The 27017-nt window shown below is 49.2% G+C and overlaps 1 protein-coding gene across 1 annotated transcript; it reads left to right on the top strand.

Moving 5' to 3' along the window:
• Nucleotides 1–2252: 2252 nt before the first annotated feature.
• Nucleotides 2253–13393, top strand: CCDC177 (coiled-coil domain containing 177). Its single transcript, XM_077909763.1, has 3 exons — nucleotides 2253–2316; nucleotides 3765–4153; nucleotides 5137–13393. Exon 3 carries the CDS (start codon nucleotides 5165–5167, stop codon nucleotides 7274–7276), a length of 2112 nt encoding a protein of 703 aa, XP_077765889.1. The 5' UTR covers nucleotides 2253–2316; nucleotides 3765–4153; nucleotides 5137–5164; the 3' UTR covers nucleotides 7277–13393.
• The last annotated feature ends 13624 nt before the right edge of the window (nucleotides 13394–27017 follow it).

The following is a 27017-nucleotide window of genomic DNA, read 5'->3' as shown; positions in this document are numbered from 1 at the left end:
GACAACATGTAAGCAAATAAACTTAGCTGTGTTCCAATAAAACTTTATTTACAAAAACAGCCAGTGAGTAGATTTGGCCCACAGATCATAGTTTACCAACTCTTGGTTTAGAGCTTTAGATGGAATAATCTCTGTTCTGTGAATAGGATTATTTTGAGAAGAAAGGGGATAACACAAACGCATAGAGCTGAGGTGGGTGGTGAGGGCTGAGAAAAATGAATTTAAATGGAGGTATAATGTCTACATTGTAGGAGGGTTGGGTTTTTTGTTTTGTTTTGGTCCAAATTGACTACTATGGACTGAATGTTTGTGTCTCCCCCAACTCAAATGTTGAAATCCTAACCCCCGATGTGATGGTGTTTGGAGATGGGGCCTTTGGGAGTAAGTAAGTCATGAGAGGATGGAGCCCTCAAGATAGGATTCGTGTCCTTAAAAGAAAAGACTGGACAGAACTTTCTCTCAATCTCATTTTGCTTTCTGCCGTGTAAGGACACAAGGAGCTGGCTATCTGCAAACCTGGAAGAAAGGCCCTCATCAAACACCAGACCTGCCAATACCGTGACTTTGGACTTCCCAGCCTCCAGAGCTGTGAGAAATGTTTGTTGTTTAAGCCACCCAGTGCATGGTAGTTTGTTATAGGTCCCAGACTGCCAGTGAGCTATTATATTTAAGGATTGAACAGGGTACTTAACAAACTAGCATCTCTAAAGGCCTATGCAAGGCAAAATTACAGTCCACATTGTGGCCTCCTCTTTTGAGGAAGGTGAGGCTCAGAAGAGCTAAGAAACTTGTCTCAAATCATACAGCCTGATTGAGCTGGCCTTTGAATGTGTAATCTGTATGACTCTTAAGCCCACCTTCCTCGCCACCATGCGTACTACCTCATCCACAAGGAGCAGGTGCGTGTTCCCAAACGGGGCTCCTATCTTTACTGGGTGCCAAAATAACCTTGGATTTAACACCTTTGATCTTTGGCAGGCTAGGATGCCCAACCTGAAAGAAATCAGTACTTAACCTGTTTGAAACCCAACTCCTGAAATGTCCAAGACACTTAAAGTTGAGAGGTGAGAGATATCTGACTGTTCACTGGTACCTCCCACTGTTTGCCATTCAGTTCTGCTAAAGTGGCCCGTTAGAGATCAGTGTCCCATTTTGAGGGTCCCCTTTTCATGCCTTCTCTTCCTATGACCTTCCCAGTTGATGAATCATTCCTTAATCAAAGGTGGAACATTCGTTGGGCTTCCCCTTAAAAGTTACAGATCCTAGATATGTTTCCTTCTTGATTTTGACCACACCTATAAGATGAGGTTTATCAAAATTAATGGTAACTATTTTGGGCAGCCTGGGTGGCTCGGCGGTTTAGTGCTGCCTCAGCCCAGAGCGTGATCGAGTCCCACGTCGGGCTCCCTGCATGGAGCCTGCTTCTCCCTCTGCCTGTGTCTCTGCCTCTGTGTGTGTGTGTCTCATGAATAAATAAATAAAATCTTTTTAAAAAAATGGTAACTATTTTATCACCACTTATTGACAGTATATTGGTCTAGGTACTGTGCATATATCTTTCCAGTTTTGACAACAATCCTGGAAGGTAGGTAGCTATTAGTGTTCCTACTCAATGACAGAGGTGGCACTCACATAGCGGACACTATTAATCTTTGAGGTAGGCAATGGAATGGGATTTATGTAGAGGAGAAAACCAAGATTTGGAGAGCTCAGCTTGCCCACTCCTCTGCACCTAACTCCACATCTCTAGATACTTTACTCGTGGAAACACAAAGCATGGCATTCACTTTGGGATGAGACAGCCAGGACCGAATGCCAGTGCCACCTCTTACCGGCCACCCGACCAATTGCTCCTTTTTCCTATTCAGAGCAACTCTCTGTGGCATTTCTGCCTGTCTCGTAAAAGCTTTAATTCTGGACTATTTTTCCAAGGACATGTGTACAGCAAACATCCCTGGAAGACAGAGTCTCCCTCCAGGTCAGAGGAAGACGTGCTTTCTGCTCGGGATAATGAAGATATTGTCTTCCCTCTGAGGGCCAAGGTTGAACATGTTTGTTAGTAGCCCCCATTAGAAGATTAAGATTTACTAAGCTTAATAGAGTCATTCACGTGTGACACAAACCTATTCGATGTAGAATCTGGGCCCATCTCTCCACTGCCCCGTGGGAGTTGAGCACAAGGGGAGTCAACAGAAACATGAAGCTTGTGCCCTCTGCAGTGTCAGGAGTAACCAAGTCCTTTGTTTCTGTCCAGGGAGGCACTTGTCTTCTGCCACCATCTATGAACCTAGCAGGCTTCTGCCTGTTAAACAGAATGTAAGTAGGGTGAGATCTCAAGCCCCTCACTGTTCCTAACACTCTTATCCATCCAAATGTCAAGAGTCAGGAATGCTCATTTTCTCACCTCCCCTAACCTCAACTTCCTGCAGCTTGGCATCAGCCCCCATACAATACTGAAGCTGTTTTTGTTGATGTTACCAGGCTCTCCTGCATTTCCTGACTGGTCCCCTTTGTGGACTCCTTTTTCTTTAGCAGCCTCATCATCTTGCCTCCCTTGTCACTCCTGCTTTTCCTGGGTGATCTCTCCCACTGCTGGTTTTAGGAACTGTGTATAGGGCAATGATGTCCTTGACTATAACTCCACCTGCTGGGCAGCTCCACCTCACACTCAGGCGGTCCAAAAAGGAACCTCTCCTTCTCAGGCCCTCCACTTCACTTAATCCTCTCTTCGGGTCCATGCTCTCACTGGGTGCACCCAGCTACCTCTTTGCTCCAGGAGATCATCCCTGACCCTTCACTGCTGCTAACACCCCCAGGGCCATGCTGTATTTAAATATTCCTTTTTGATTTCTGGAATCTGTACATCCCCCCCCCCCACCCCAGGTCAATCAGGCCCACTCCTCCTGCTGCTCTTCCCCCTCAAGTTCCAATCTTTCCTGCCTTGTGGTGTCCAGCTAACAAGGCTTCCCACCTCCTGTTGACTACCCCCTCCCAAGCCCTCATTCCATTGTTGCTAGGGCTATGTTCCCAAAAATATAAATCAGATCATGTCACTTTCCTGCTTTCAATCCTTCACTTGCTGCTCACCACCTGACATCAAGGTTGTTAAGGTAGCTCACCATGCTCTCTAATGTTATGTCCCACCCACCTGCCAAGCTCCTCCCCCTAGTCGTCCTCCTTTCCATCTTCCACGGCCACTACCACTCCAAAAGGAAAAAAGGTGGGGAGGAAGGGTCTCACGATAACATTCTTTAAATGGCACTAACTGGTTCTAATGTGTATTATCTGGAGCCAGGAAGTCCCCCAAATTTGCATGAATCATTAGTCACCCATTTTCTGCCTATCTCAAACCTATCTTAATGTTCTTAGTTTTCTTTAAAAAAAAAATAAAGTCAAAAAAAATAAAGTCATAGTTTGGATTAGGAACCATATTTCTATTCAATTATTTACCATCAAGTTTATATGTGTTTCAGTCCCCCTTGAGAAACAAGACAAGCTATTCCTTCATTCTACCCAGATAAGGTACTTATAGAATAGCTTTTTCTCAGTGAACATATCCATCAAGTGTGTGTGTGTATCCATCTCCAAATATATATATCCGTTTCTACCAAAAACATATATATCCATCTCCACTAAATATATATATAGATCCACCTCCCCCAAATATATATATATATTTATATATATATATGAGATATAGAGAGAGAGGGATATATCTCCATCTCCACCAAATACGTATTTATTTCTCTTCTTCGCCCACTAAGCAAACAAGCCAGCACCCTGGAACGTCCACCAGGAGGCGCCGGGGGCGTCGCCAGACCTGCGGTGCCTTTACGGTTGGAGAGACCGCGAGGGATGCAGCAGCGATGGAAACCGGCTTCCTTTTTCAAGAACCAGTGAGGGAAGGGAGCAGAGCCGCGTTATTTTAGGGAGACCTTGTCGCACTCCTCCTCCCGCGGGTACGCAGCGTCCGGGATGTGTGCAGGCCCCATGGAGAGACGCTGGCGGTGGCGGCGGTGGCAGCTGGGGCTCCTACCGCGGCTGCAGCCGGCGGTGATCCGACCCCGCGGGCGCGGGGACTGAAGACGCGCAAGGGAGAGCGGCGAGCTGCGAACAAAAGCCCTCGGCGCGGGGCTCGAGCCCGGGACGTGCGGTGAGTGAACCCGCCCGGCGACCCGGGAGCGGCGGGCACTGGCGTGGCCGGGCTAGCTGGGTCCCCGGAGCCCTCCTCGCTGGGATACGTAGGGGCACTCGGAGGGCATCCAGGGGGGCAGGTGTCCGAGCCGAGACTGGGGTGGATGGTGCCTTTAGCACTTGCAGATTTGGAGGGAACCGAGCGCATTTGAGAGGACCCAGGCACCTTCTCCATCCCCAGAAAACAGCGAGGACGGGGGTGGGGATGGGGAGGATGCGGGGGGGGGGGGGGGGGGGACACGAGCACAGCTCCAGCAAGCCTTGCCCAAAAGACAGAACGAGAATCGAACACCTCTCCGGGGAGGCCTTTTGTAATTGAGGCATTTCTCTCCGACCTTCCATCAGCCCCAGGCCCCGGTCTCCTTTGGCAGGGGGGAAATCATATACTATAGATCATGTAAATTTATCATACAAATCACAGGGCCTTGAGCCTAATCCCAAATAAACTTCCTCCCTAGGCAAATGGGGTCCTCACAGCAATGCACTTTGAGGATGAACAGGCCTCTTCCTTTTTTGTTCCTGCAAAGCTGCATCCCCCATCCCCGCCTAAGCTACAAACAAATACACTAATCCTCCCGGGAATCCTCCACAGCCTCCCTGGCCGGCTACTGCCTGCACCGCGATCTTTTCATCTTAACTTGCAGCAGGAAGGAGATGCATCCAGCGGGCCAGGCGCCCTGGGGAGCCGGGCCCCAGACTCCTGCCCCGCACACCGGCTGGGGGAGGTTGAGGCTTTCCTCTTTGCACCACCAGTACCCGCCCTCTCCCGCCCCCGCCCCCGCCCCCGCCTGGGTTTTCAGGGCAAAAGTATTATGATTTACGTTCCACTGGACCTCTGAGTCTAATCCCAAAGCGGATTAAATTGGGAGGGGGGGGTATATGAATGGGGCGGGGGGGGCTGCTCTCATGTATTCCTCGATGTCCCCCCCTTGTCTCCCTCAGGGACTCCACAAAAGGACAGGGCCCAGCCATGGTAGACCCCGTGTCGGAAGAGGAAAAGGCGGGAGCCGAGCCTGAAGGTTCGGGCGGCGATGGAGCCGCTGCGTCCGCGCCCCCCGACGCCCAGGGCGCCCAGCAGCCCGCCGCCTCTTCGGCCTCGGCCTCGGCGGCGGCGGCGGCAGCGCAGCCCCACAAGGCTGAAGCCCCGAGCGCGGCGGAGGAAGGCGGGCGGCGGGAGCAGTCTCCGCTGCTGCACCTCGACCTCTTCAACTTCGACTGTCCGGAGGCCGAGGGCAGCCGCTACGTGCTGACCAGTCCCCGCTCGCTGGAGGCCTGCGCCCGCTGCGCCGTCAAGCCGGTGGAGCTGCTGCCGCGCGCCCTGGCCGACCTGGTGCGCGAGGCCCCGGGCCGCTCCATGCGAGTGGCCACCGGCCTGTACGAGGCCTACGAGGCGGAGCGGCGCGCCAAGCTGCAGCAGTGCCGGGCCGAGCGCGAGCGCATCGTGCGCGAGGAGAAGCGGCGCCTCTTCACGCCGCTGGGCGCCGCGGCCGCCGCCGCCTCGGTCCCCAGCGCGGGCGGCAGCAGCAGCAGCAGCAGCGCCAGCCTCCCGGCCTCGCCCGCGCCGCGTGCCACCCGCAAGGCATCCTCCAGCCCGTCCCCCGCCCGGACGCAACCTCCGCCCGCCGCTTCCCGGGCCGGCAGGAAGAGCCACTCGCTGGACTCGCTGTCCCGCCGGCGCGAGGGCGCCCTCAGCTCCGAGTCCGGCGCGTCGTCCTCGTCCTACAGCGGGGAGAGCCTGCGGGAGCTGCGCTGGCCTCCGCGGGCCTTGGCCAGGAACAGCTGCCCTGCGGGCTCCGCGTCCTCCGCCCCCAACCCGCTGGGCCGCCCGTCCGCCCTGGCCCTGGTGCCGCTCACGGGCCGCAGCTTCAGCCTGGGTGACCTGAGCCACTCTCCGCAGACCGCGCAGCACGTGGAGCGCATCGTGCGCCAAGTGCGCGCCGAGCGAGGCCTGCGTGGGGTGCCCGACCGCGACCGAAAGATCGCGGCGCTGATGCTGGCGCGCCACCAGGAGGAGCGCCTGCTGCTCGAGCAGCGCGCCGCCGCCCACGGCCAGTGGGAGCAGCAGCGCGTGCGGGCGGAGCAGCGGCGGGAGCGCGAGGAGCGCGAGAAGCAGCGCGCGCTGGAGCAGGGCCGCCGCGCCTGGGCCGCGCAGGTGGAGGAGCGGCGCGGCCGCCGGGGCCGCGAGGAGCGCGAAGAGGCGCGGCGGCGACAGCGGCAGTGCGAGCGCAGCGAGGAGCGGCGGCGGGAGCTGGCCGAACGCCAGGGCCTGCTGCGGCGGGAACGCGTGGAGCGCGCGGCCCGGGAGGATCGGCTGCGCAAGCTGCAGCAGGAGCAGAACCTGAAGCAGCGGGAGGAGGGCCTGCAGGAGGGGCGCGAGCGCGCCGAGCTGGCCCGCAGGGAGCGCGCCCAGCGCGCGGCCCGCACCAAGCAGCGGCAGGAGGGCCAGCTGCAGCGGGAGAAGCGGGAGCTGAGCCGGGCGGAGCGGGCGCGCCACGAGGCTCTGCTGCAAGGCCGGGCTCGGCAGGAGCGCGCGGAGCGCGAGGGCTTGCGGAGCTCCCTGGAGGCCAGCTTGGGCCGCGCGCAGGAGAACTACGAGCAGTTGGTGGAGCAGCGCGCCCGCGAGCTGCGGGAGCGGGCCCGGCGGGAGGAGCTGCAGGGCCGGCGGGCCAAGGAGGTGGCCGAGCGCAAAGAGCGCGAACACCAGGCGCACCTGGAGGCGCTGGCCCGGGCGGGGGAGCGGCGGCTGCAGCACGCCATGCAGGCTGCCGAGGAAGCCGTGCAGCAGAAGGCGCGGCGCGTGGGCCAGAGCAGGCTGGAGAAGGAACGGGCCCAGCGCGCCAATAAGGAGAAGGTGGAGAGGGACGAAGACTGCCGCCGGCGGGAGCTGCTGCAGGCCATCGGGCGCAAGCTGGAGCGCAGCGAGCAGCTGTCCCGGGAGCGACGGAGCGCGCTGGAGAGCGCCCGCTCCACGGCCCGGGCCTCCTTCCACGTGCGCGAGAAGGTCCGCGAGGAGACCAACACGCGCTCCTTCGACCGCATGGTGCGGGATGCCCAGCTGCACGCCAGCCTCGACCGCAAATGACCGCCGCCCAGAGCTGGCCAGGCTGCCACCCTCAGCCCTTCGGGGCCTCCCTTGGCCTTTTTGACCAGACTGTGGAAGTCTCTAGTGGAGGCCCAGCCCCGCGGCCTCGCCAGGCTCCCTACCAATGAGGCAACGTGGGGACAGATTTGAGACCTGCCAGCTCACCGCCTTTTTAAAAACTCACTTCATTTGGAAATGACATAGCACAATCGCTGACCACATCCATCCTCCGTGGCTCCCGCAGCGGCCCTCACCAAGGGTTGGAATAGAAAAAGAGCTGGGAGAGGGCAGCTGAGTCGGGACTGGGGGAGGACCCCTGTAGGAGAAGGTGCAGAGGTGGCGGCTCCCTTGGGCAGCAGTCAGCCCAGGCACCTGTCGCCTATTGGTGTCTGGGGTGACATTGGTTACTGCAGCTGAGGCGGTGTCTCCTTGGCTCACCTCCATCCTTTTAAATAATGGCAAGTTGCACAAAACTTGGCGGCCTCGCAGAAAAGCACAGCTGTTCCAAGGTGTTAGGCCACACCAAGTGACCCCAAAAGCGATTGATTTTTTTATGCTTGAAGTTTAATCTGCCACTTGAGCAAATTCTGGGCTTAGTTATGATAATTTTTTGGTTGATTCCCCTAGGCTTTCCAGTTAGACAATCATCCTGCAAATAATGATCAATTTGTGTCTTTTTCCCCTCTCTCTCCTTATTCTCCCAAGTGACACAAGAAATCGGCTGGTTTACTGATGCTGTTCGCTTTAGTGGAAGCCCCTAGCCCCTGGGGGAGAGGAGTTCCCTAGGCAGCAGTGTTCCGCCCGATTCTGCTTTCTTGCAGGGTAGCTTCAGGGGAGGCAGTGTCTGATGCCCACCTCCCAGTGTGGAGCCCACTCCTCGAAAGACAGCAGCCATGCCTTAAGAAGCAGAGCTACCTTATGTGCCTGCCCAGGCCAATCCTGCCTAAATCTCCAGCCCTGGATGCAGTCCCAAGGGTGGTGGGCCCAGTGAGCCTGGAGCTAGGATTCCCGTTGTGAAGGATCCATCCTGGCTGCTCTGAGGGTAATTTCCTGTGATGGCAAGCATTGCCACTTTGCTGTTGTGAGTTGTGGTCGCTACTGTTGGTAGTATATCTTCCCCTCCTCCACCCTCTGCCCCCCCCATCGCCGCCCCCATGAGGAAAAAAGAATGTCCCCCTTAAGTTCCTGGTTCCCTCTCACCTTTGCCAAAAGTGTTGAATCTGTCTCTCCATTGCCTCACTTTTCCTACTGGCCAAATGGGGCCATCAGTACTCTTCTGGTACCTCAAGGTCTTCTGGATCCAAAGCACCGCCTCAGTATTATTTGTTGGTCTTATTTGTGCCTTTCTTGACTTGGAGTTGGGAGGCAGGAAGGCTGCTGTTGGCCTAGTTTGTTTTTGGGAATATGGATTCCTGGCGTTGGAAGGGGCAGTGCGTCACACCAGATGATCATTTAGCTTCTGGGGGGGGTGTGGAGTACTCGCAAGACCAGGCCAGTTGTCCTCAGGCAACTTTAATACTTCCTTCCCATGAAGCCTAAATCAGCCCCCAGCCATATCCACCCACTGACTCCGCCTTCATCACAGAAAACATTACATTTTACATTAAATCAGCAGCAGGAAATAAAAGTTACCAAAAAATAAAATAAAAAAAGAATCAGGGTAGAGAACTACTGTATTAGACATGTTTCATGTGTATTCTTCGGGGCAGAATTGTCCCCAAAATGTCTGGTATTACACACACACACATATACACACTCCCATCTGTACCCTCTTCCCCAATTGCATGCCAGCAGGTACAAAAGCATTGTGTAGAAGGGACCAATACTTAGGTGTTACACAGGAGCTGTGCCAAGGTTCATTTCTTGAATGGGTGAATTTTTCCCTCTAATTTTCTTCTTGTTGGTATCCCGGTAATCAGTGAGCTAGCTGAAATAATTGGTATTGTCTGAGTCAGGGGCATCTAACTAAAAGGTTAATTTGGGACTTACTGGTTCTTACTTAGTGGCTCCTGGTTTCCTAGAGAACTTTTGAGACCTTAATAGAAAACACCTAAAACTACTTTCTTCAAAGTACATGCATTCATTTGAGAAGGATGCAATCAGGTTTTCTTTTTTTTTTTTCTGAGTTTTTTTTTTAAGATTTTATTTATTTATTCATGAGAGACACACACAGAGAGAGGCAGAGACATAGGCAGAGGGAGAAGCAGGCTCCATGCAGGGAGCCCGATGTGGGACTTGATCCCAAGACTCCAGGATCACACCCTGCGCGGAAGGCAGACCCTTAACCGCTGAGCCACCCAGACGTCCCACAATCAGGTTTTCTGGATAAGGCACTGAAAGGCACACAGGTGATCTTACCTTGCCCTTTGTTCAGTTTTTTTTTTCTGACTTACTGAATGACTTTGGGTAGATCACCTCTCTGTGCTTTGGTTTCCCCACCTGTGGAATGGGGATGGTGACTTTGGCCCTCCTTTACATTGTGAAGATGAATCAGAATCAGATGGTTTCTCAGTTCTATGACTTTAGAACTGCAGGTGCAATTGCCATAAACAGAAAGGATCATGTGACTGTACTATGCCCAGAGAGTAGTAATGTACTGTCTTGATCTAGTGCAGAAAGCAATGGTCTCAAAAAGCACATTGCAGCTAATTGGACTTAAATAAAAGTTAAAAAAAAAAAAAAAGAGTCCTCCAAGGGGGAAAAAAACATATTGCAGATCATAGCATCACATGTGATGCAAAGGCCCAGGTCTGAGTCTGAATGTCACCAAATTAGAGGTTTGCACTTAGAGAAAAGCATTAAGTGCAAACATATCAGAACGCAGTTTGTAAAGGAAAAGATTTTGAATTCTAAAAAAAGAAAAGAGAAGAAATCCATATAGCTAAGTAAAATTAAAGCAAAAACAGAAGTCAAACCTAGTAATCATAAAGAATGGTTCTAAATTTCAGACCATCCTCTAGAATAGAGACCTAACTCTATATCCTAGGATAAATGGCCACGTTGCCCTTTGAGGAGGTGCAATTTCCAGAATCCTTTGTTAGGCCTTTCCTTTGTATTCTTCTCTTTGAAGTGATACCAGAGAGAAGTGGTTCTTATTCTGAACAGCAAGGGACAATAAAAGGGTTGGGGGCAGTGGGGATGGTAGGTGGAGAGAGGCGTACTTCTGCTATAAGCATTCTAACATGGGCCCAGAATTGGCCTTAGAGCACCTTGCTGGAACTTTTCTTACCATCCAGGAAATTGCAGCACTGAAGTGGCCTCAGAACTTCCATTTGCCCTCTTGGAGCATCCCCTGGCTCCAAAAAGAGAGAACATGAAGTGAAGTAAGGAAGAGTGGGAAGGGTTGGAAGAAGCTTTTATTTGATTCATTACCAAGGAAACAAGCAGGATGAAACTGTTTCAAATGAAGTCCTCAGTAGAGGTAGCCCTGCACCCAGCATCCCGCTCAGGTAATGACCCATGCCTACACCACACCTGGACAGGAAGATGGACGTTTCCCTTCAGAAGCACCCGGACTGAATCATCAAGGGATTTGCCAAAGGTGAAGAGTGGATGGAGTAATGAAGGCATACCAGCATGCAGTTTGTGTGCAGGCTACTCTGTAAAGTCCACCAGTTATCATTTCTTCTCCTTTAAAAAGTCCAATGAAACGGAGGGGTGCCTGACTTTGCATAAAGGGTTATATATTGTTTACTCTCAAATCCCTTATAGCTCATGGTTTAGCACCTCACAGTAGGCACGTAAATTCTAGATGGAGGGAAGGGTAAGGTAGAGAGTGGACAGATAGTGGACAAATGAGGTGATCTGAGGAAATCTGTGAAGAATAGATGGGATGGGCAGGCCTCCATTCATTTGACAAATTTGTATTGAACATCTGCTGTGTGCCAGGCACTGCTTTTGATGCTGAGAAGACAAACTCTGATCACTGACCCTGGGAACCACTTATGCTTCATTGTCATGAGCAGATATCTGTATGTCCCCACTGGGCTTAACTACCTTCCCACCATGGTATCCATCCACAGGCAGGCCTGATGGTCCTTCAGGCACAAACTTCAAGCCTTTTTCCGTTTCCTGGGGACACACCATCTGCCAACCAGCTATCATACAGTCTCTGTTGTTCTTTTTCCCTTGGTTAACCAGGAGCCATGATTAATCAGGTCAAATTCATAAGGTCATGTACTTAATCAGATTTAAATTACAGTAAAAGAGAGAGAGTGATCTTAATCACCTTCAAGAATGTTATTCGTCACGACATTAACAAAAACAGCATAATGATCATCAAAAAAAAAAAATGATCATCAACCTAGAGAATGAGCCTCAGGCCATGCAGAGTCCCAGATCACTAAAACAGGGTACTAGTTTCATCATCCAACTGTTCTTGTGCTGAGACAAGAACTTAACATTTCAGAAGCATTTCCAGTTTAAAAGTTCCGACAAAAAGATTTCTGATCAATACTACATTGATGAGGAAGGTTAGTGAAGCAAATATTCTTAAGACTTCCAGGTGATTGAGGTTGCCCCGTACGTTATCATGTAGATTTGCCTTTTCTCTACCATATGACTGCCATCTCCACCCTGCGTGTCCCAGGGAAGCATTTGGCAGATGAATACAAGGAAACCTGGCATTTCTTGACATGACCTGGAAAGCGGCTTTCAGGGACCAAGTAGATAACTTTCAGTTCTAGAATGTTGCTTAGGCCTTGTATGTGATACATTTGGCTTCGGCCATCTGATGCAGCACAGTTTTGCTGTATTATGATCAATCACATGCTTTGATTACATAACTGTATAGAAGAACACCTGGTCTGCTCACCTAAGTATGCTATACCGTGGAGCTCTGGTGCTTTCTCTATATGCATCTCCTCCCAGCCCCAACCATCCCTTCACATGTCCCGTCAGACTGGGTGGGCCCTGGTGCTGTTTTGGCTTCCCATAAGTCAGGGTGGGGACAGAGAGTGGACTTTGTAGCAGATGTTAGGATATAGAAGGGGAGGGTGTTTTCCATTTGAGGAACAGGGTGATCGTTGTTTGCACTGTTGTTACTTCCTAATTTATCAAATGTTGTCATGTCCCACATGAGTGTAGACTTAGTCCAAAGTGATTTTTAAATTAGCTTCCATTTTGAAGTGTTCATGCCTTTCTTCCTCTCCACTAGTACAGTATTGGTGGCATGTTTTTGTGTCAGAAACTTGCACAGTTCATAAGACTGTCAAGAAGACAGTAAATCCACATCTACTCCTGTGTTTGAATATATGTGTAAGCACACACATACACACACACACACACCTACCAATTTCAGCATCAGTGTTCTTTCAGAGGGAGGGAAATTGCAGTTGTATTCCTCCAGGGAAGGGTAAGCTCTGGGGAACCTGAGCTGCCCCTTGGGATGGGTCCATTGATTCCACCTACCTCCAGCTCCAGAGCTGCTTCAGGCTCTGGCCCGTTAGCCTAGTGTCCATATTTCACAAACCCAGCAATGAGCCATGTGGGTGACAAGGGATTTCATACTGCCACTATGCTTCTCCTTTCCCCTACTTAGTGTGACAGACTGGCTGGGAAATGGAATTTGGATGCCAAAATGTTGACATTCGGAACATCTCAGCATGATGGAATGACTAATATCTATAAAGTTCTGAACATCCAGTCCATGTGGCAGCCATACCTTCAAGGCAAAGAGTTTGGCAAAGAAGCAAGGGTCTTGATTTATTCAGACTATTACCTACTATTCCACGGGCCCTTCTTGTCATCCATGAAAGGAGGGCAACAGATCCTACATGGTAGGGAGTTGTTAAATGAGTTAATGCTTGGAAAGCAGCACAACCCCCCCTGGGAAATAGCACTCAATTCATGGATATTGTTATTCTGAACTTGGGCAGAAAAGGAAGGAATGAGGTAGGTTGAATGTCAGCCAGCTGGTCCTGGTGGACATCAGGCTTTGATGGTAGCCCTTTGTGCTTGTCTGGATCCCCTGCTGTGCAGCAATTCTCCCAACCAATCCAAAGGAAGGGACTCTGGAATAATGCTCCCCCACCCCAGTAATGTGCTGTAACCTGGGGTTGGGGAAGGAGGGATTACCTTGTTTACCAAATTTTTGGCAATAAAATTGACATCTGGTGACTTTTCTCAAAATTTTATTTTAAGACTTCCTAAATGATGGCTAAGATGAAAGAATGTTTTAAAATATGTACACCTTTCTTGGGGAAAAGGATGTTTCAGCCGTGGTGCCAAATTCTACAGTAGTATCTTTAGCAGAACCACGGAGAAGAGGTTATGAGAAGGCACACTGGTACTGCAGGATGTGATACCTGGCAGAAAATTCTGGGGTGTACTGCTGTCTCTGCTATGGCCACATGGAAATGAGAAACAGGGTCTGGGGCTAGCTCAGCCTGGGAAAGTGCTGATGGCTCATTGTAGGAACAGATGTGGGAGCAGACGGAGGGAGGTGGGTGTGTATTAGCATTGCCTCATCCCCAACAAATGACTTTTCCTAAGAAGGCTCAGAAAATGCTATCCTTTCCTGCCCCACTGGCCCTGCAGACAGCTGCCTAGAGGACGGCTGCAGACCTGGGCTTGTTGAAGTTGAGTCCTCATTCTGGATGTATAGAAGTGCATGGCCCAGTGCCCAATGGCAGCTCTCACTTGCACTTCAGGAAGTGAAGTGCCCTCCTGCTGCGTTACCTTCCTTCTGCCCTTGGACACCCTAGAGGGAGGCCCCCACTGGACCTTAGAGGCCTCCTGAGCCCACAGCAAAATAGTAGAGTAGGTGAGACATGACTCCCAGGAACATCTGCCTTTTGAAGAGAACCTGCAGGGTGAGCAAAACGCATAGCCAAAGTGAACAGTTTGTAGACACTGGGATTGTGGGTAATAATAACTAACGCATATATTGAGCACTTCCACTGTGCAGCTGTTTTAAACACCTAATCCTCACTAGGTCTCTATGAGGTAGATGATATTATTATTATTATTATTATTAATTATTCCAATTTTACAGATGAGAAAACCGAGGCACTAAGTTTAGGTGACTTGCCCAAAGTCACATGATTGTAATGAGCATAATTGGGCTTGGACTTAGTTAATCTGGCTGTATAGCAAGTGCTTGTAACTAGTATGTTCTGTGACTTCTTGGGAATCAGTGAGAAATATATTGTTTAAAAGTGGGCCCTCCTGGAGCTTTCCAATGCCAGCCATTTGAATCACCATCCACCGTGCCCATGCATAAGGCCTGCAAGGAGAAAGCTCAGACCTCATCTGGACCTGGCGGGTTGTGCTGGCACTTAAGGTGATATTGAGGCTCACTGCCTGGAGAAAAGATGAAAGACTCTCATGCTGACCTTGAAGCTTACCACAGCTGGGATGGTACGCGTTCTAGAGCAGAGATTCTCAAGGGTGGTCCTAGGCCAGCAGGATTGGCATCAGCTCTTCTGGGGGTGGGACCTTGCAGTCTGTGTTTTAACAAGCCTTGTAAGTGATTCCAATGTGCGCCTATGTTTGAGAACCACTGCTCTGAGACCTGTGCTTTCCAATTCAGGAGTCACTAACCACATCTGCCTGTTTCAATTTAAATTAGTCAAATTTAAATGAAACTAAAATTCAGCTCCTCAATCACACTAGCCACCTTTCAAGTGTTCAGTAGCCACATGTGCTTGATAGCCACCCTCTTGGACAGCATAGGTATAGAATATGTCCATCATTGCAGTAAGTTCCATTGGGTTGCACTGCTCTAGAACCTTGCTACTCCAGACCATGGTCCACAGACTGTCAGCATTGGCATCACCTAGGAGTTGGTTAGAAATGAAGGGCTCCATCCCAGGTCTTCCGATTCAGAGTCTGCTTTTTTGCAAGATCCCCAGTTAATTTGTGCTCCTCTTTAAAGTTCGAAAGTCACTACTCTGGAAGTCAAGCCCAAATCAAGTTCATTTTGCATGTGTGATTAACTCCCATTGGTAAATTCTTCCTACTACCTTGCCTCCTTGTTTCTAGGCAACTCTTTCCTTCTTGACAAACTTGTGTCAATTTGGGCTAGGCTTCTACTTCCTGGGCCACCAGATCATATTTCAGAACTCAAAGGGAAATTAGACACCATCCATCCCTCTCCCCATTTGAATGATATGAATAAGTCCCCTGCCCTGGCCAGACATTATGCTGGGGGTTCCCATTTTAACACATTCCACTTATTCTGATCTTACTGGGATGATTGCAAGTGTCAAGGATTTGGTTTCCCAACTATCCCTAACTACATGGTTTTCTAGAAGATTTCATCCTGCTGAAAGGAGAGGGAAAAAAAGGTACTGATTAGAGCAGTTTATTAAAAATCTCTCCTTTGCTCTATCTCTGGGCTGCCAACTGCATATCTTACTTTCTGGGTGTTGCCTCTACCGAGTAGTCCCAGTTATAATTGGCTACACCTTCACGCAGAGGCAAGTGCTTGTTTTCACTATCTCACAAAGCCAGGTGTTTGAGTGCTAAAGTCCGGTGGCTTACCTGCCTCCTTCCTGCAAACGGGAACCCAGTAGAGTGAGCTTCACCTCACCTGATACATCAATTATCATTAATCAGACCAGCCCTTCCTGCGTCTTGAGATTCACAACAAAAGGATATTAGGAGTGAAGCCATTTCATTATTTGGTATGGGCCCAGCCAAAATCTGGCCTTACTTTTCATGGTGTGCCTCTGTTGCCATCTGGGGGTCGAGAATTTCTGCACAAGCTCCTGTTTCCTGCAACCACTGAAAGAAACAAAAACAAGTAACAAAGAAGGAAGAGAGTGAGCTGCTTTGGAAGGGGAAAAGGCTGATATAGGAAGGATTATTAAAATCAGCAAAAGCATCACTCTGTTCAAGAAAGGAGAACATGCAGTGAGAGCACAGCAATAAAAGGGACGGAAAGAAGGGAGGAGAGGCTGACATACACGAGGTTGAAGCCATAGATAGAAAAATGCAGGCGGATATCTATCTTGTGACTCTGAGCATGGCTAAATAAGTCAATGTTTCAATTGAGGGGTTAGAAACCCCTCACCAGCACCATCTTAAGGCAGCAGAAATAAGACCCAGGGAGGAGAAAGGAGAGAGCAGGTGCCTTAGACAGTGATGGTTTGCTATTTGCCCAATTCAAAACATGTTAATAGTTCATACATGTCAGGTCTACATAGATAACGGTAGGCAAGCAGACCCTAAAGGGTTTTCCAAAAGTCGCCAAAACTCCTAGTGAAAAGGCTGTACAAGTAATGAAAACATGTGTAGTTTCTTCTGCCAGTGATCAAAGCAGTTAAAAGATCCTTGGAATCCAATCAAAGGTACTTTTGGAATATCTCTTCTCTAGTGGGCATTAGAATGGATCTAGTTTCTACCTCGAGTAGCAGAAGAAAAAGTATACAGAGTCCAAGGGAAAGCCAGTGTGCCTTGTAACTTTGAGGGCGTGTTTGCTAGCAGGTGCATCATTTGGAAGGTGAAGACTTGAGATGCACACAAAATGCTAGAATTTAGAATGATTTAGAAAGTAATAGATTGTATTTTTGGGGCAAGAGAAAATCTACTACTGATTTTTTTACCGTCCTTATTGTCTAATCCTGACAACAGGGGCCAGATTGCCCTGAAGCTTTTCAATTTGGCTAAATGATAAGAAATTGCTGATACACAACTGTTTTTTTGACCTACAAAGCAACAAACAGCAAGGTGACTGGTGCCCTAAATGAGCTTTCAGAAGCCCCTCAGGAACTGGGTGTGGAGGTAGGAGGGAGATGCCCAGATGGCTGGGCTGTCCAGGTCTCATGCAAAAAATAGATGGCCCTAAAGGAGCTGTCCCAGACAGGTCAAGGGCAGCCTGCTGGTGTGCACAGCTTCTCTGCCTGCACAAAGTAGAAATTCACATCGGTGTGTCTAAACGGGAGCTCACTCAGCCTCCCCCACCGCAACAGTGGACTGCACAGCAGTTCATTTTCTTAGAATCTGCAAACTTTTCTGCAGAGTCTGTGGCCTTCTGTTTGATGCGCGCTCCCAGGAGTCCTGTAGAAGCAAGTTGAGCAGCATGCACCGCCTGCCTGGAATACCAAACAGCGCTGGCCCCTGTCCCTCGGCCACAGCCAGCTACACCGGCTCCAGCTCCGCCCCCCAAGAGCCCCCTCCCTCCCTGCACTGTGGCTCTTCTACAAACCCACTTGTTTCCAGGTGGCAGAAATACGCCCGCAATCCAACAATATGTTTCTAAAACCTTCTCCATGACAACGCAGGGCCACAAGCAGGCTGCCAGCTCAGAGCCAGCCAGAGAAAGGCCCTAGGGGCAGATGGCATAGAGACAGCTCGGGGCAGCGGAGGGGGGGGACGGGTGCCAAAAGTCGGCCTGAGCAGCACTGCATTCTGGGAGTTAATGCCCCAAACTCTGGGAAAGGGGTTTGGGGAAGTAGTGAGCAAATGTCTCCTGATGCCCAGCAATGATCATTCATAAACCTTGACTTTAGCACCGAAGCCAAATAGTTCAGGGTAGCTTGGACTTCCTGTTATAGCTGAATGAGAGGAAAGAAATTGTGAGAATCTGGCAAAGAAGGACCTGTTTTTTAAAATGGGCTGCTAGTGCTTGTGATTAGACAAATTCTTTATGAATCTCAAGTGTTGTCCAAATGGTGTGTCTCACAGATGTTGCCTCCCGCAACTGGCCCATATCACCCTTACCCCCCGCCAATGGCATGGTGGCCAGAGCCTAAGAACCAGGATCTCCGCTTCCCCTCCCTAATATTTAATGACAGCATTAACCTTAGGGCAGGATGCTGGGCACAGCAAGGATAGCGTCTCAAGACCCAGAATCTACAGAGAAGCTTTCTAGGAAGCAAGCTTAATGTTGGCAATGTGTAGAGGCATCTAGAAAAATTATAAACAAGTGAGAAAGCCAAATGAGCAAGATGGGGGTGTATCTGTGAGCTGGAAACAGGGGTGAAGACAGGAGCCAAACCAGATGGCCTCAATTCCCCTTCTCAACTCTGCCCTTCAGTTTTGGCTTCACTATGACTAAGCCAGAGGCAGGGCTTCAGGACCTCTAGACACCCTTTGGCAGGGAGCCAGTTACTGCCCCCACCATGTGCCTACTACACTCCACCCCGGCCTCACCCCACCTGTTTAAACAGAGCCTTTCCAGTGGTGTGGTTTTTCAATGGCTTGGCTTCAAAACGGGAGGTACCGAAGGCTCCCAACTCTAACTGGAAATCAGAAGGACATATTCATGTCAGAGGCATTAAAATCAGACCATTTGTCATCAGTCAGGGAGGGCATCAGACAAACCCAAACTCAAGGAACCCAGAGCTCTCTTTCCCCATTCTCCTGAGATTTTCAAATAGGCTCAGGGGTCCCTCTCTCTCAATTCCCTTCTACTCTTCTGATGGGGTCAGCGCTGAGCTCCTGTTCTGCCTTCATCACCAGCTCTTTTTTTTTTTTTTTTTACGATTATTTATTTATTTATTTGTTTATTCATGAGAGACACAGAGAGAGAGGCAGAAGAGACATAAGCAGAGGGAGAAGCAGGCTTTCTGTGGGGAGCCTGAAGCAGGACTCAATCCAAGGACCCCAGGATCACAATCTGAGTCAAAAGCAGACACTCAACCACTGAGCCACCCAGGTGCCACTCAACACCAGCTCTTGCTACAGGGTGGAGGAGTGGACATTTCCTTTGTGTGGCTTCCTGTGGTCACTTACTTGCCACACAAAGAGGGAATTGACAAAGGAGTATCTAAGGCATGCCAGCTTTGGCTATGGGGCAGTTCATGGCCACATCTACTTGATGTCAAAATACATCTCTTTTATCTCCTGGATGACAGGCCTGGCTGCATAACTTACAGTGCCCAATGCAAAGTGAAAATGTATACCTCTCATTTAAATATTATCAACAGAGATCCCCAAGTGGCTCAGTGGGTTTAGCACCTGCCTTCGGCCCGGGGCATGATCCTGGAGTCACAGGATCAAGTCCTGCACCAGGCTCCTTGCATGGAGCCTGCTTCTCCCTCTGCCTGTGTCTCTGCCTCTCTCACTCTCTCTCTGTGTCTCTCATAAATAAATAAAATCTTTTAAAAAATGTTATCAACAATTTTAAGATAGCTACAGCAGAGCATTGAACCCTGCACAAGCCTCTTGTGACCACATGAGTTGTGACCACATGAGTTGCACCCCCATGATACTGGCTCTGTCAAATTGTTATACCTTACAGAAGAGGCTGTAACCAAACACTAGCAGATAAAATTTCTGAAGTCTTTAACTTTGAGGGAGTTAGGACGTTTAGAGTCGCAAAATCAGACTTGTGTTAGACAAAAGACAGAAATTCAGACACCTTATTTTGTTGTCTTTTTAAATTTAATTCCCATTCAGATCCTTCCCTACAATGGAGTGCAAGGATCAGGAGTGTTTTTCTAGGACCATCAGATGTGGGGGTAGCACATAGCCTTTCCCATACTGAGAGAACCTGATTTCTGCTCATATCATTGAGAACCAGCCCTCTTACAAAGTTGTGTAATGATTAAAACTGTAGAGTCAGGGATCCCTGGGTGGCGCAGCGGTTTAGCGCCTGCCTTTGGCCCAGGTCACGATCCTGGAGACCCGGGATCGAATCCCACATCGGGATCCCAGTGCATGGAGCCTGCTTCTCCCTCTGCCTGTGTCTCTGCCTCTCTCTCTCTCTGTGACTATAAAAAAAAAAAAAAAAAAAAAAATGTAGAGTCAGGGGCACCTGGCCTTTGGATCACCTTAGGCAAATTATACCATTTCTCTGAGCCTCAGTTTCTTTGTCTGTAAAGTGGGGACAATAATGATAAGTACCTCACAGGTTGTCCTGAAAATGAGATAAAGTATGAAGAAAAAATAGCATCATGCTTGGCATGTAGCATGAGCTCAATAGATAGCTTTTATTGTTAATGTCATCATTTTTTTAAAAATCGGTGCTTCTAAAAAAACCACTGTTGACTGTACGATTTCTCTTAACCTCACCCAGAGAAAACGTGCTGGGAGGCATGCAGAGAGGCTGGCTGGAGGTGCCCATGCTCCATCCAAATCACAGACCCTAACAGTCAATTAGAGTGGGGCCACTGACCCTCAACTGAGGTCCTGAGGTTACCCTCACCAAAGCCGAATAAAGGCAGTTTTTGTCCCAATTCATAGACAAAATTAAGTCAAAATATAGAACTGTCTTAATTTTAGATTAGCCCCAGTGATGTTTTTCTTAAGACCTTGGTGCATGCTTCTGGATATCTACATGAGAATGTAGTATAAATGAGTGACTATTTAAAACCAACACGTATTGAGTATTTTAAAGCTTAAGATTGCAAAGATCCATGACTTCCACATATTATGACACCTGAACACGTTTAAGTAAGGTGAACACAAACTTTGGGATGGTGACGTTGTATTAACTAATGTGAACCCATGAGGGGTGTGCCCAGGGCATTAATGATGCCAGAGGACTCCCTTCTTTGATGGCTTTTTTGAGGGTGGCCTCCCCTCTGACCCCACTTCACCTCATGCTCCACTAGGGAAGAAATGTGAATACAATCCATCAGAGTCTGTGCCCTAGGGAGCTCAGCCTTTTATATCTCTCTACAAATGTGTGGGATTCTAGCTCAAATGCTTGGGAGTAAACCACTATAATCTCCTTGTCATAGTAAAGGACATGCCTGAAGCAGATGTGGGGTCTGATGCCCCCTCTGAGGCGCTCTCCTTCTCAGAAGTACCATTCTTATTCCTTTTTGGCTCAAGGATACATTCCTCTGCTCTGGGGCAAATTCAATCCCTAACAACCTGCTCATACCCCAGGCTGAAGGTCACTAGACCCACTGAGCCCTTGGAAAACTGACACTATTTCTGAACCTTTTGGGCAGCAGAATCACAAGTGTGCATATTTGGAGATTTGTTTGGGAATGTGATGATATTGTGCATTTGGTCCCCAAAACTGAGGTTGATGGGGGATGAGGCAGGCAGACTGTGCTCTTCTGAACCCTCAGGTCACAATGAAGGTTGCTGTCTGTACAAAGAACTCCAAAGAATGGTTTGATGAAGGAAGGAAGGAAGGAAGGAAGGAAGGAAGAAAGAGAGAGAGAGGGAGAGAGGGATGGAGAGGGAGGGAGGGAGGGAAGAAAAGAAGGAAGGCAGGCAAGCATTAATAAAAGCAGCAGCATCTTAGTGTTGCCAAGGTCAATGCTCTTGGGAAGTGTCTTCAAGGAAAGGTTGGCTGGAGGCCAGAGCCCCATCTTTCAGAGCAGCTGCCAAAGCCTTGGTATGTTGGATAGCGTGTGGTTCCATCTACGTAGTGACCAGAGAAATATACCAAGGCTGCCCCACCCCAGATTTGTAAATAGACCTTCATAGTTGTAGGTAAACTGAAAACAAATCATAAAAGAATCTGCACACCTTTTCCAATTAAATGTGATGCATAGATTTCCACCACACCCACCCCTTTTACCCAGGTTTTCAAGGCAAAGATAATCAAGGAAGGGTAACTCCTGCTATACCTCACGGACCTGATCAAAACACCACCAGGCCTTACATTTGGGTGAAGCCCATCTGATAACAGAAGTCATAGACTGGGGTCTAGCACTGAGCTGCACTTTGGCCATAGTGAACTATCACCCTTGGGAAGCACTCCTTCATGGGGCCTGGCCTAGCTGACTGGACATGGAAGAAAGTCCTGGGTGTGTTTGTAGGAAGACAGAGAAGAATGGAAATTGGTCTTTAGTTTTTGCTTGGGGTTAAGCATGAGGAAGTGCTTAAAATCCCTGTAGGTGAGAACCAAGGCACAATGCAGATGTATGGCACTACCATTGATCTAGTCAACATTTAGTAAGTGCCTATAGCCTGAGAAAAAGGAGCAGGTAAGACTGTGGTCCCTGCCTCAAAGCATTCCCAGGCTGGGCCAGATACAGTGTGTGTGTGTGTGTGTGTGTGTGTGTGTGTTGCAAACAAGCCAACAAGTCTTTTTTTTTTTTTAATTTTATTAATTTATGATAGGCACACAGTGAGAGAGAGAGAGAGAGGAAGAGACACAGGCAGAGGGAGAAGCAGGCTCCATGCACCGGGAGCCCGACGTGGGATTCGATCCCGGGTCTCCAGGATCGTGCCCTGGGCCAAAGGCAGGCGCTAAACCGCTGCGCCACCCAGGGATCCCCCAACAAGTCTTTATAGGATTCTCTGATGTGCGCTCCAGTGAAGGCATAGGTGAAAGCTCCCAGGAAGTGCTGGTCCAGGGAAGGTCAAAAAGAGCTTCCTAGGGAAGTGATACCTAAGCCAAAGCTTTAGGAATGAGTACAAGGCTGAGAAGAGGCTTATTTTTCTTTTATGTTCTAGTGCATGGGCAAGCAAGTGGTCCAGGATGGGTAGATGGTCCCATGGTACTAGTTGTCCAGGGCCTAGCTTCCTTCTATCTCACTTTGTCATCTTCTAGGGTGTTTTCTTCATTTGTGTGATCAAAGTTAACTCACCAGCACCACCTCCACATTCCAGGCAAAAAGAAGACATAGCAGGCAAACAATTTCCTCCCATAGATGTTGCTTATGTCACTTTTGCTTCTACCTCACTGGCCAGCATTTCGTCATATGGCCACTCCTGACTGCAAGGGAAGCTGGACAATATAGGCTCTGACTAAGTAGTCATCTCTCAAGCTAAAACTAAGAGGAAAAAGAAGAGAATGGACCACTGGTGGACAATCAGAAGTTTCTGTCACACCAGGGGGAGAATGGTCTATGTATACACCACAGTCAGGGCAAGAGGCAAAAGAGGGTATAGTATGGTACGATGGACTTGGGATGAGCTTGGGGAAGGCTGTGCTATGTTGGGCGTGGTCAACAATCCTTTCACACGGAGGCACAGAGCTTCAACCTTGAATAAAAGTCACTCTGAAATCTGCAGTAGATTTAGTCCATGAATAATTCAGCATGGCTTTCAACTCGGGAAGTATTTGTTTTCTGATGCTTTTTAACCTACAGGAGACAATAGATCGTATGCCTCAGGGATGCATCTGCTTAGGAGGAGGGAGGGAGGGAAGGAAGGATAAAAGGAAGGTGGACAGGGACGGAGGGAGAGGGGGGGAAGGAAAGTTAGGTATAGAACAAATTCCCTCCTTCAAACAATCTCAGAATGAGGACTTTAGCTCATGCCAGTATCAGGCTCTGGAGAAAGAGCCATAGGCTGGGGGAGCTCTCTGGGTGACATGCACCCTGCCTCCCAGGGCACCTGCAGGAATGTGATGACTGAATGTGGAGCTCGTCCACCATGGACTGGTGACCCCAAGCAGGAAGCCAGAACCAATGTGCACAGCTCCTCCTGGAATGCCCAAGGCTGCTGGACCATTTGGCTTGACATTGTCCCAAGACTAGAAGGGGTAGAAGGGAAGAGATGGGGACTTGGCTCCAAAGGCTGAGCTCCAGCCCAGTTCTTCCTTTCATGGCAGTGGGACCCTGGGCAGATCTCTAGTGTGTGATGTGACAGGATAACAGGATCTAGCCAGAGACCTCACATCCTCCAGCCCTACCCCATCCGGAGACAGATGAAACGCAAGCTCTTTATTACTGATGTGTATCTGCCCTGGTAGACGAGGCTGCCCTATAAAAGACCCCTAAATGTAGGCTGAAGGCTCATATAGGGAGTCATTTTTTTGTTTCTCCTGAATCCCAGAATGACTTAACACTCCTATAGTAAAGAAAGGTGCATCCCACAAAAAGCATGCCAAGGAAAAGTGAGCAAGAATTTCTGTCCAAGATTCATGCAAAGCAGGTTCATTCTATATCCTTCATGCTTACTCAGGGAGGGAAGTCCCCTGGACATGAGAAAGAGTCCAAGGGGGACCCTTCCCATCACAGAGGCCTTAGAGCATTGCCCCCTGCCCCATCCTATCCCTTAGGGATGGGAGAGGAGGGTGGACAGGGCTAGGCAGAGTGGGGTTTCAAGTTTCTCTTGAGGCCAGGATTCTCTGACCACTGTTTCTTCATCTTTCAAATGAAAATTGTAAAAGCACCAGCCCTGTTTCCTCCTAGGATGACTGGAGGGAAAGCTGAACCAATGGAGATAAAAGCTAAAGGCAAGGAGCCTCACCATGTAGGTGATCTTTGTTGGGGCGGCCAGTGTCCACTTCAGCAAGCCCTGGCTGGACTGGAGGCGGAACAGTAGGCTCGCTGGAGGGGCATGTTGTGTATGAAAGCAGTCCCTGCCTGTGAGCTGCCTAAGTGCTTGTTGGGAACAAAGCATGCTCTTGTGACACCTTGAGGAACAATACTCCATGGTAGACAATAGGACACAGGTTCAGGTAGGTGGTTGCATGCGGTTCCCACGATTGCTTTAGAAGAGTCCTGTGGCCACCTCCTCCATCTCAGGGAGGGAAACTCAAACTGGACTCCATCGCCAACCGCTCAACGCAGACTGAAATGACCCAAGAAGCTGGGCTTTGTCTTCCTTTGGCTCTTAACAAGAGACAGGCTCATTTATAGGCAAATATTCAAAACATTCCAGCTTCAGTCTTTTCCTTAAGATCCTCCCATCAAGGCTGTTGCCATGACAACCATTGCTGACCCGCCTCCAGGAAGCTGCTAGAGCCCAGGGAGGATGTGATCCTGCTGCTGCTGCTGCTCCTCAACATTGCTCACCCCCGTGATGCCACAGTCCTGGCAGGTCGCACCACATACACATGTATGCACGCATGTGTGCACACACGCCGCCGCAACTACCCTCTGCCTATATTCTTCCCATCCCTCTCTGTAGGGTGGATTGCCTGGGGAAGTCCAGAGGCTTTCTCCTCACCCACACCAGTGATTCAACCAAGCCGTGGGCACATGACCTGAGCCATGGGTCCTGTCCCTTCCCTGGGGTGAATATAGGCAGCCTCAAGGAAAGGGGTTGCTTTTTCCCCTGGCCAAGCTGGGGCTGCAAGCGGCTAGGTCTTCTCCCAGATGTTTGCAGTGAGGGAGAGCAAGATCAACACACAAAGAGAAACAAAGAGGAGCAGAGAGAGAACCAAGATCCTGGTGTCAGGGTCTCCAGTTCTCAGAGATATTTCCAGCCTCATGAGCCAATATGTTCTGTCATGGCAACCAGAAGTATCCTGATGGGCCCTCCCTCTTCCCAAGTGAATTCTTCTCAGTTGCCTCTTCTCCTCCTCTCCCACCCCATCTGAACAAATTCCTTTCCCTCTGTCTTGATTTGTATAGCTCTATAGTGGAGAGAAATGCATCTTGTTTCCAACCTCTGTTCACCTAGGAAATGTTAGAGAAGCAAGAGGAGCCAGTGCAGCTTAAAAGGCCTAGGAACAGCAAGACATCTGGGCTATTTCCCTGGTTTGGTTATTGTGGACACTGCTGCTATAAACATTGGGGTGCTGGTGCCCCTTCGGATCACTATGTTTGTATCTTTGGGGTAAAGACCCAAAGACCACTGACCCAGTAGTACAATTGCTGGGTCATAGTGTAGTTCTATTTTCAACTTTTTGAGGAACCTGTATACTGTTTTCCAGAGTGGCTGTACTAGTTTGCATTTCCAACAGTGTAACGGGTTTCCCCTTTTTCCACATCCCCGCCAACATCTGTCCTTTCCTGACTTGTTAATTTTAGCCATTATGACCAGGATGAGGTGGTATATTGTTGTGGTTTTGATTTGTTTCCCTGTTGCCGAGTGATGTTGAGCATTTTCTCATGTTTCTGTTGGCCATTTGTATATCTTCTTGGAGAAATGTCTGTTCATGCCTTCTACCCATCTCTTCATTAGATTATTTGTTTCTTGGGTGTTGAATTTAGTAAGTTCTTTATAGATTTTGGACACTAGCCCTTTATCTGACATGTCATTTGCAAATATCTTCTCCCATTTGCAACAACGTGGATGGAACTATGCTAAGTGAAATAAGTCAATCAGAGAAAGATAATTATCATATGATCTCACTCATACGTGGAATTTAAGAAACAAAACAGAGGATCATAGGGGAAGAGAGGAAAAAAATATAAAAGATGAAATCAGAAAGGGAGAAAAACATATGAAACTCTTAATCAAAGGAAACAAACTGAGAATTGCCAGAGGGGTAGGGGTGGGGAGGATGGGGTAACTGGGTGATAGGCATTAAGAGGACACATGATATAATGAGCACTGGGTGTTATATAAGACTGATGAGTCACTGACCTCTACCTCTGAAACCAATAATACATTGTATGTTAACTAATGGAATTTAAATGAAAAAAACAAAAAAAAACCCTCTAAAAAAAAAGAAAGGCCCAGGAACTCAAGAATATGTCACAGAACTCAGAGAATGACAGAAACGGTTCACACTGAAGACAGGTAGAGGCATAGAAAGGAGCCAGAAATTCCTTTCCCTCTCTCTTGATTTGTATAGTTCTAAAGTGGAGAGAATGCTTCTTGCTTCCAACCTCTGTTCATCTAGGAAATGTTAGAGGAGCAAGAGGAGCCAGTGCAGCTTAAAAGGCCTAGGGACAGCGAGACATCTGGGCTCTTTCCCTGGTTTGGCTATTGTGGACATTGCTGGCCAGAGAGGGGAGACAAAGTTGTGTGCTGTGCCAAACTGGGCATATGGGCTCCTCCTGGTACTCACAGCACCCCCAGGCTGCTGCCAACGAAAAATGTGTTCAGTTCCCACTCAGGTGAGAGGCAGCCATGGCCCCAGCTTCCCTCCTTTTCCTGAGGATTTCCCACTAATATTAGGCCTCAGTTCCTCAGCCCTGACTTATAGGCTTTACCCTGAATACCAAATAGAACAAGCTCCGTGTGTGTGTGTGTGTGTGTGTGT

This window comes from Canis aureus, chromosome 9, assembly GCF_053574225.1.
Source record: "Canis aureus isolate CA01 chromosome 9, VMU_Caureus_v.1.0, whole genome shotgun sequence".
Lineage (NCBI taxonomy): Eukaryota > Metazoa > Chordata > Mammalia > Carnivora > Canidae > Canis > Canis aureus.
The sequence above is the reverse complement of the archived record's forward strand: the minus strand, read 5'-3'. Positions and strand labels throughout refer to the sequence as shown.

What these genes read in the sequence shown, in the direction of transcription:
- CCDC177 (XM_077909763.1), top strand. Translation starts at nt 5,165, where the DNA reads ATGGTAGACCCCGTGTCGGAAGAGGAAAAGGCGGGAGCCGAGCCTGAA.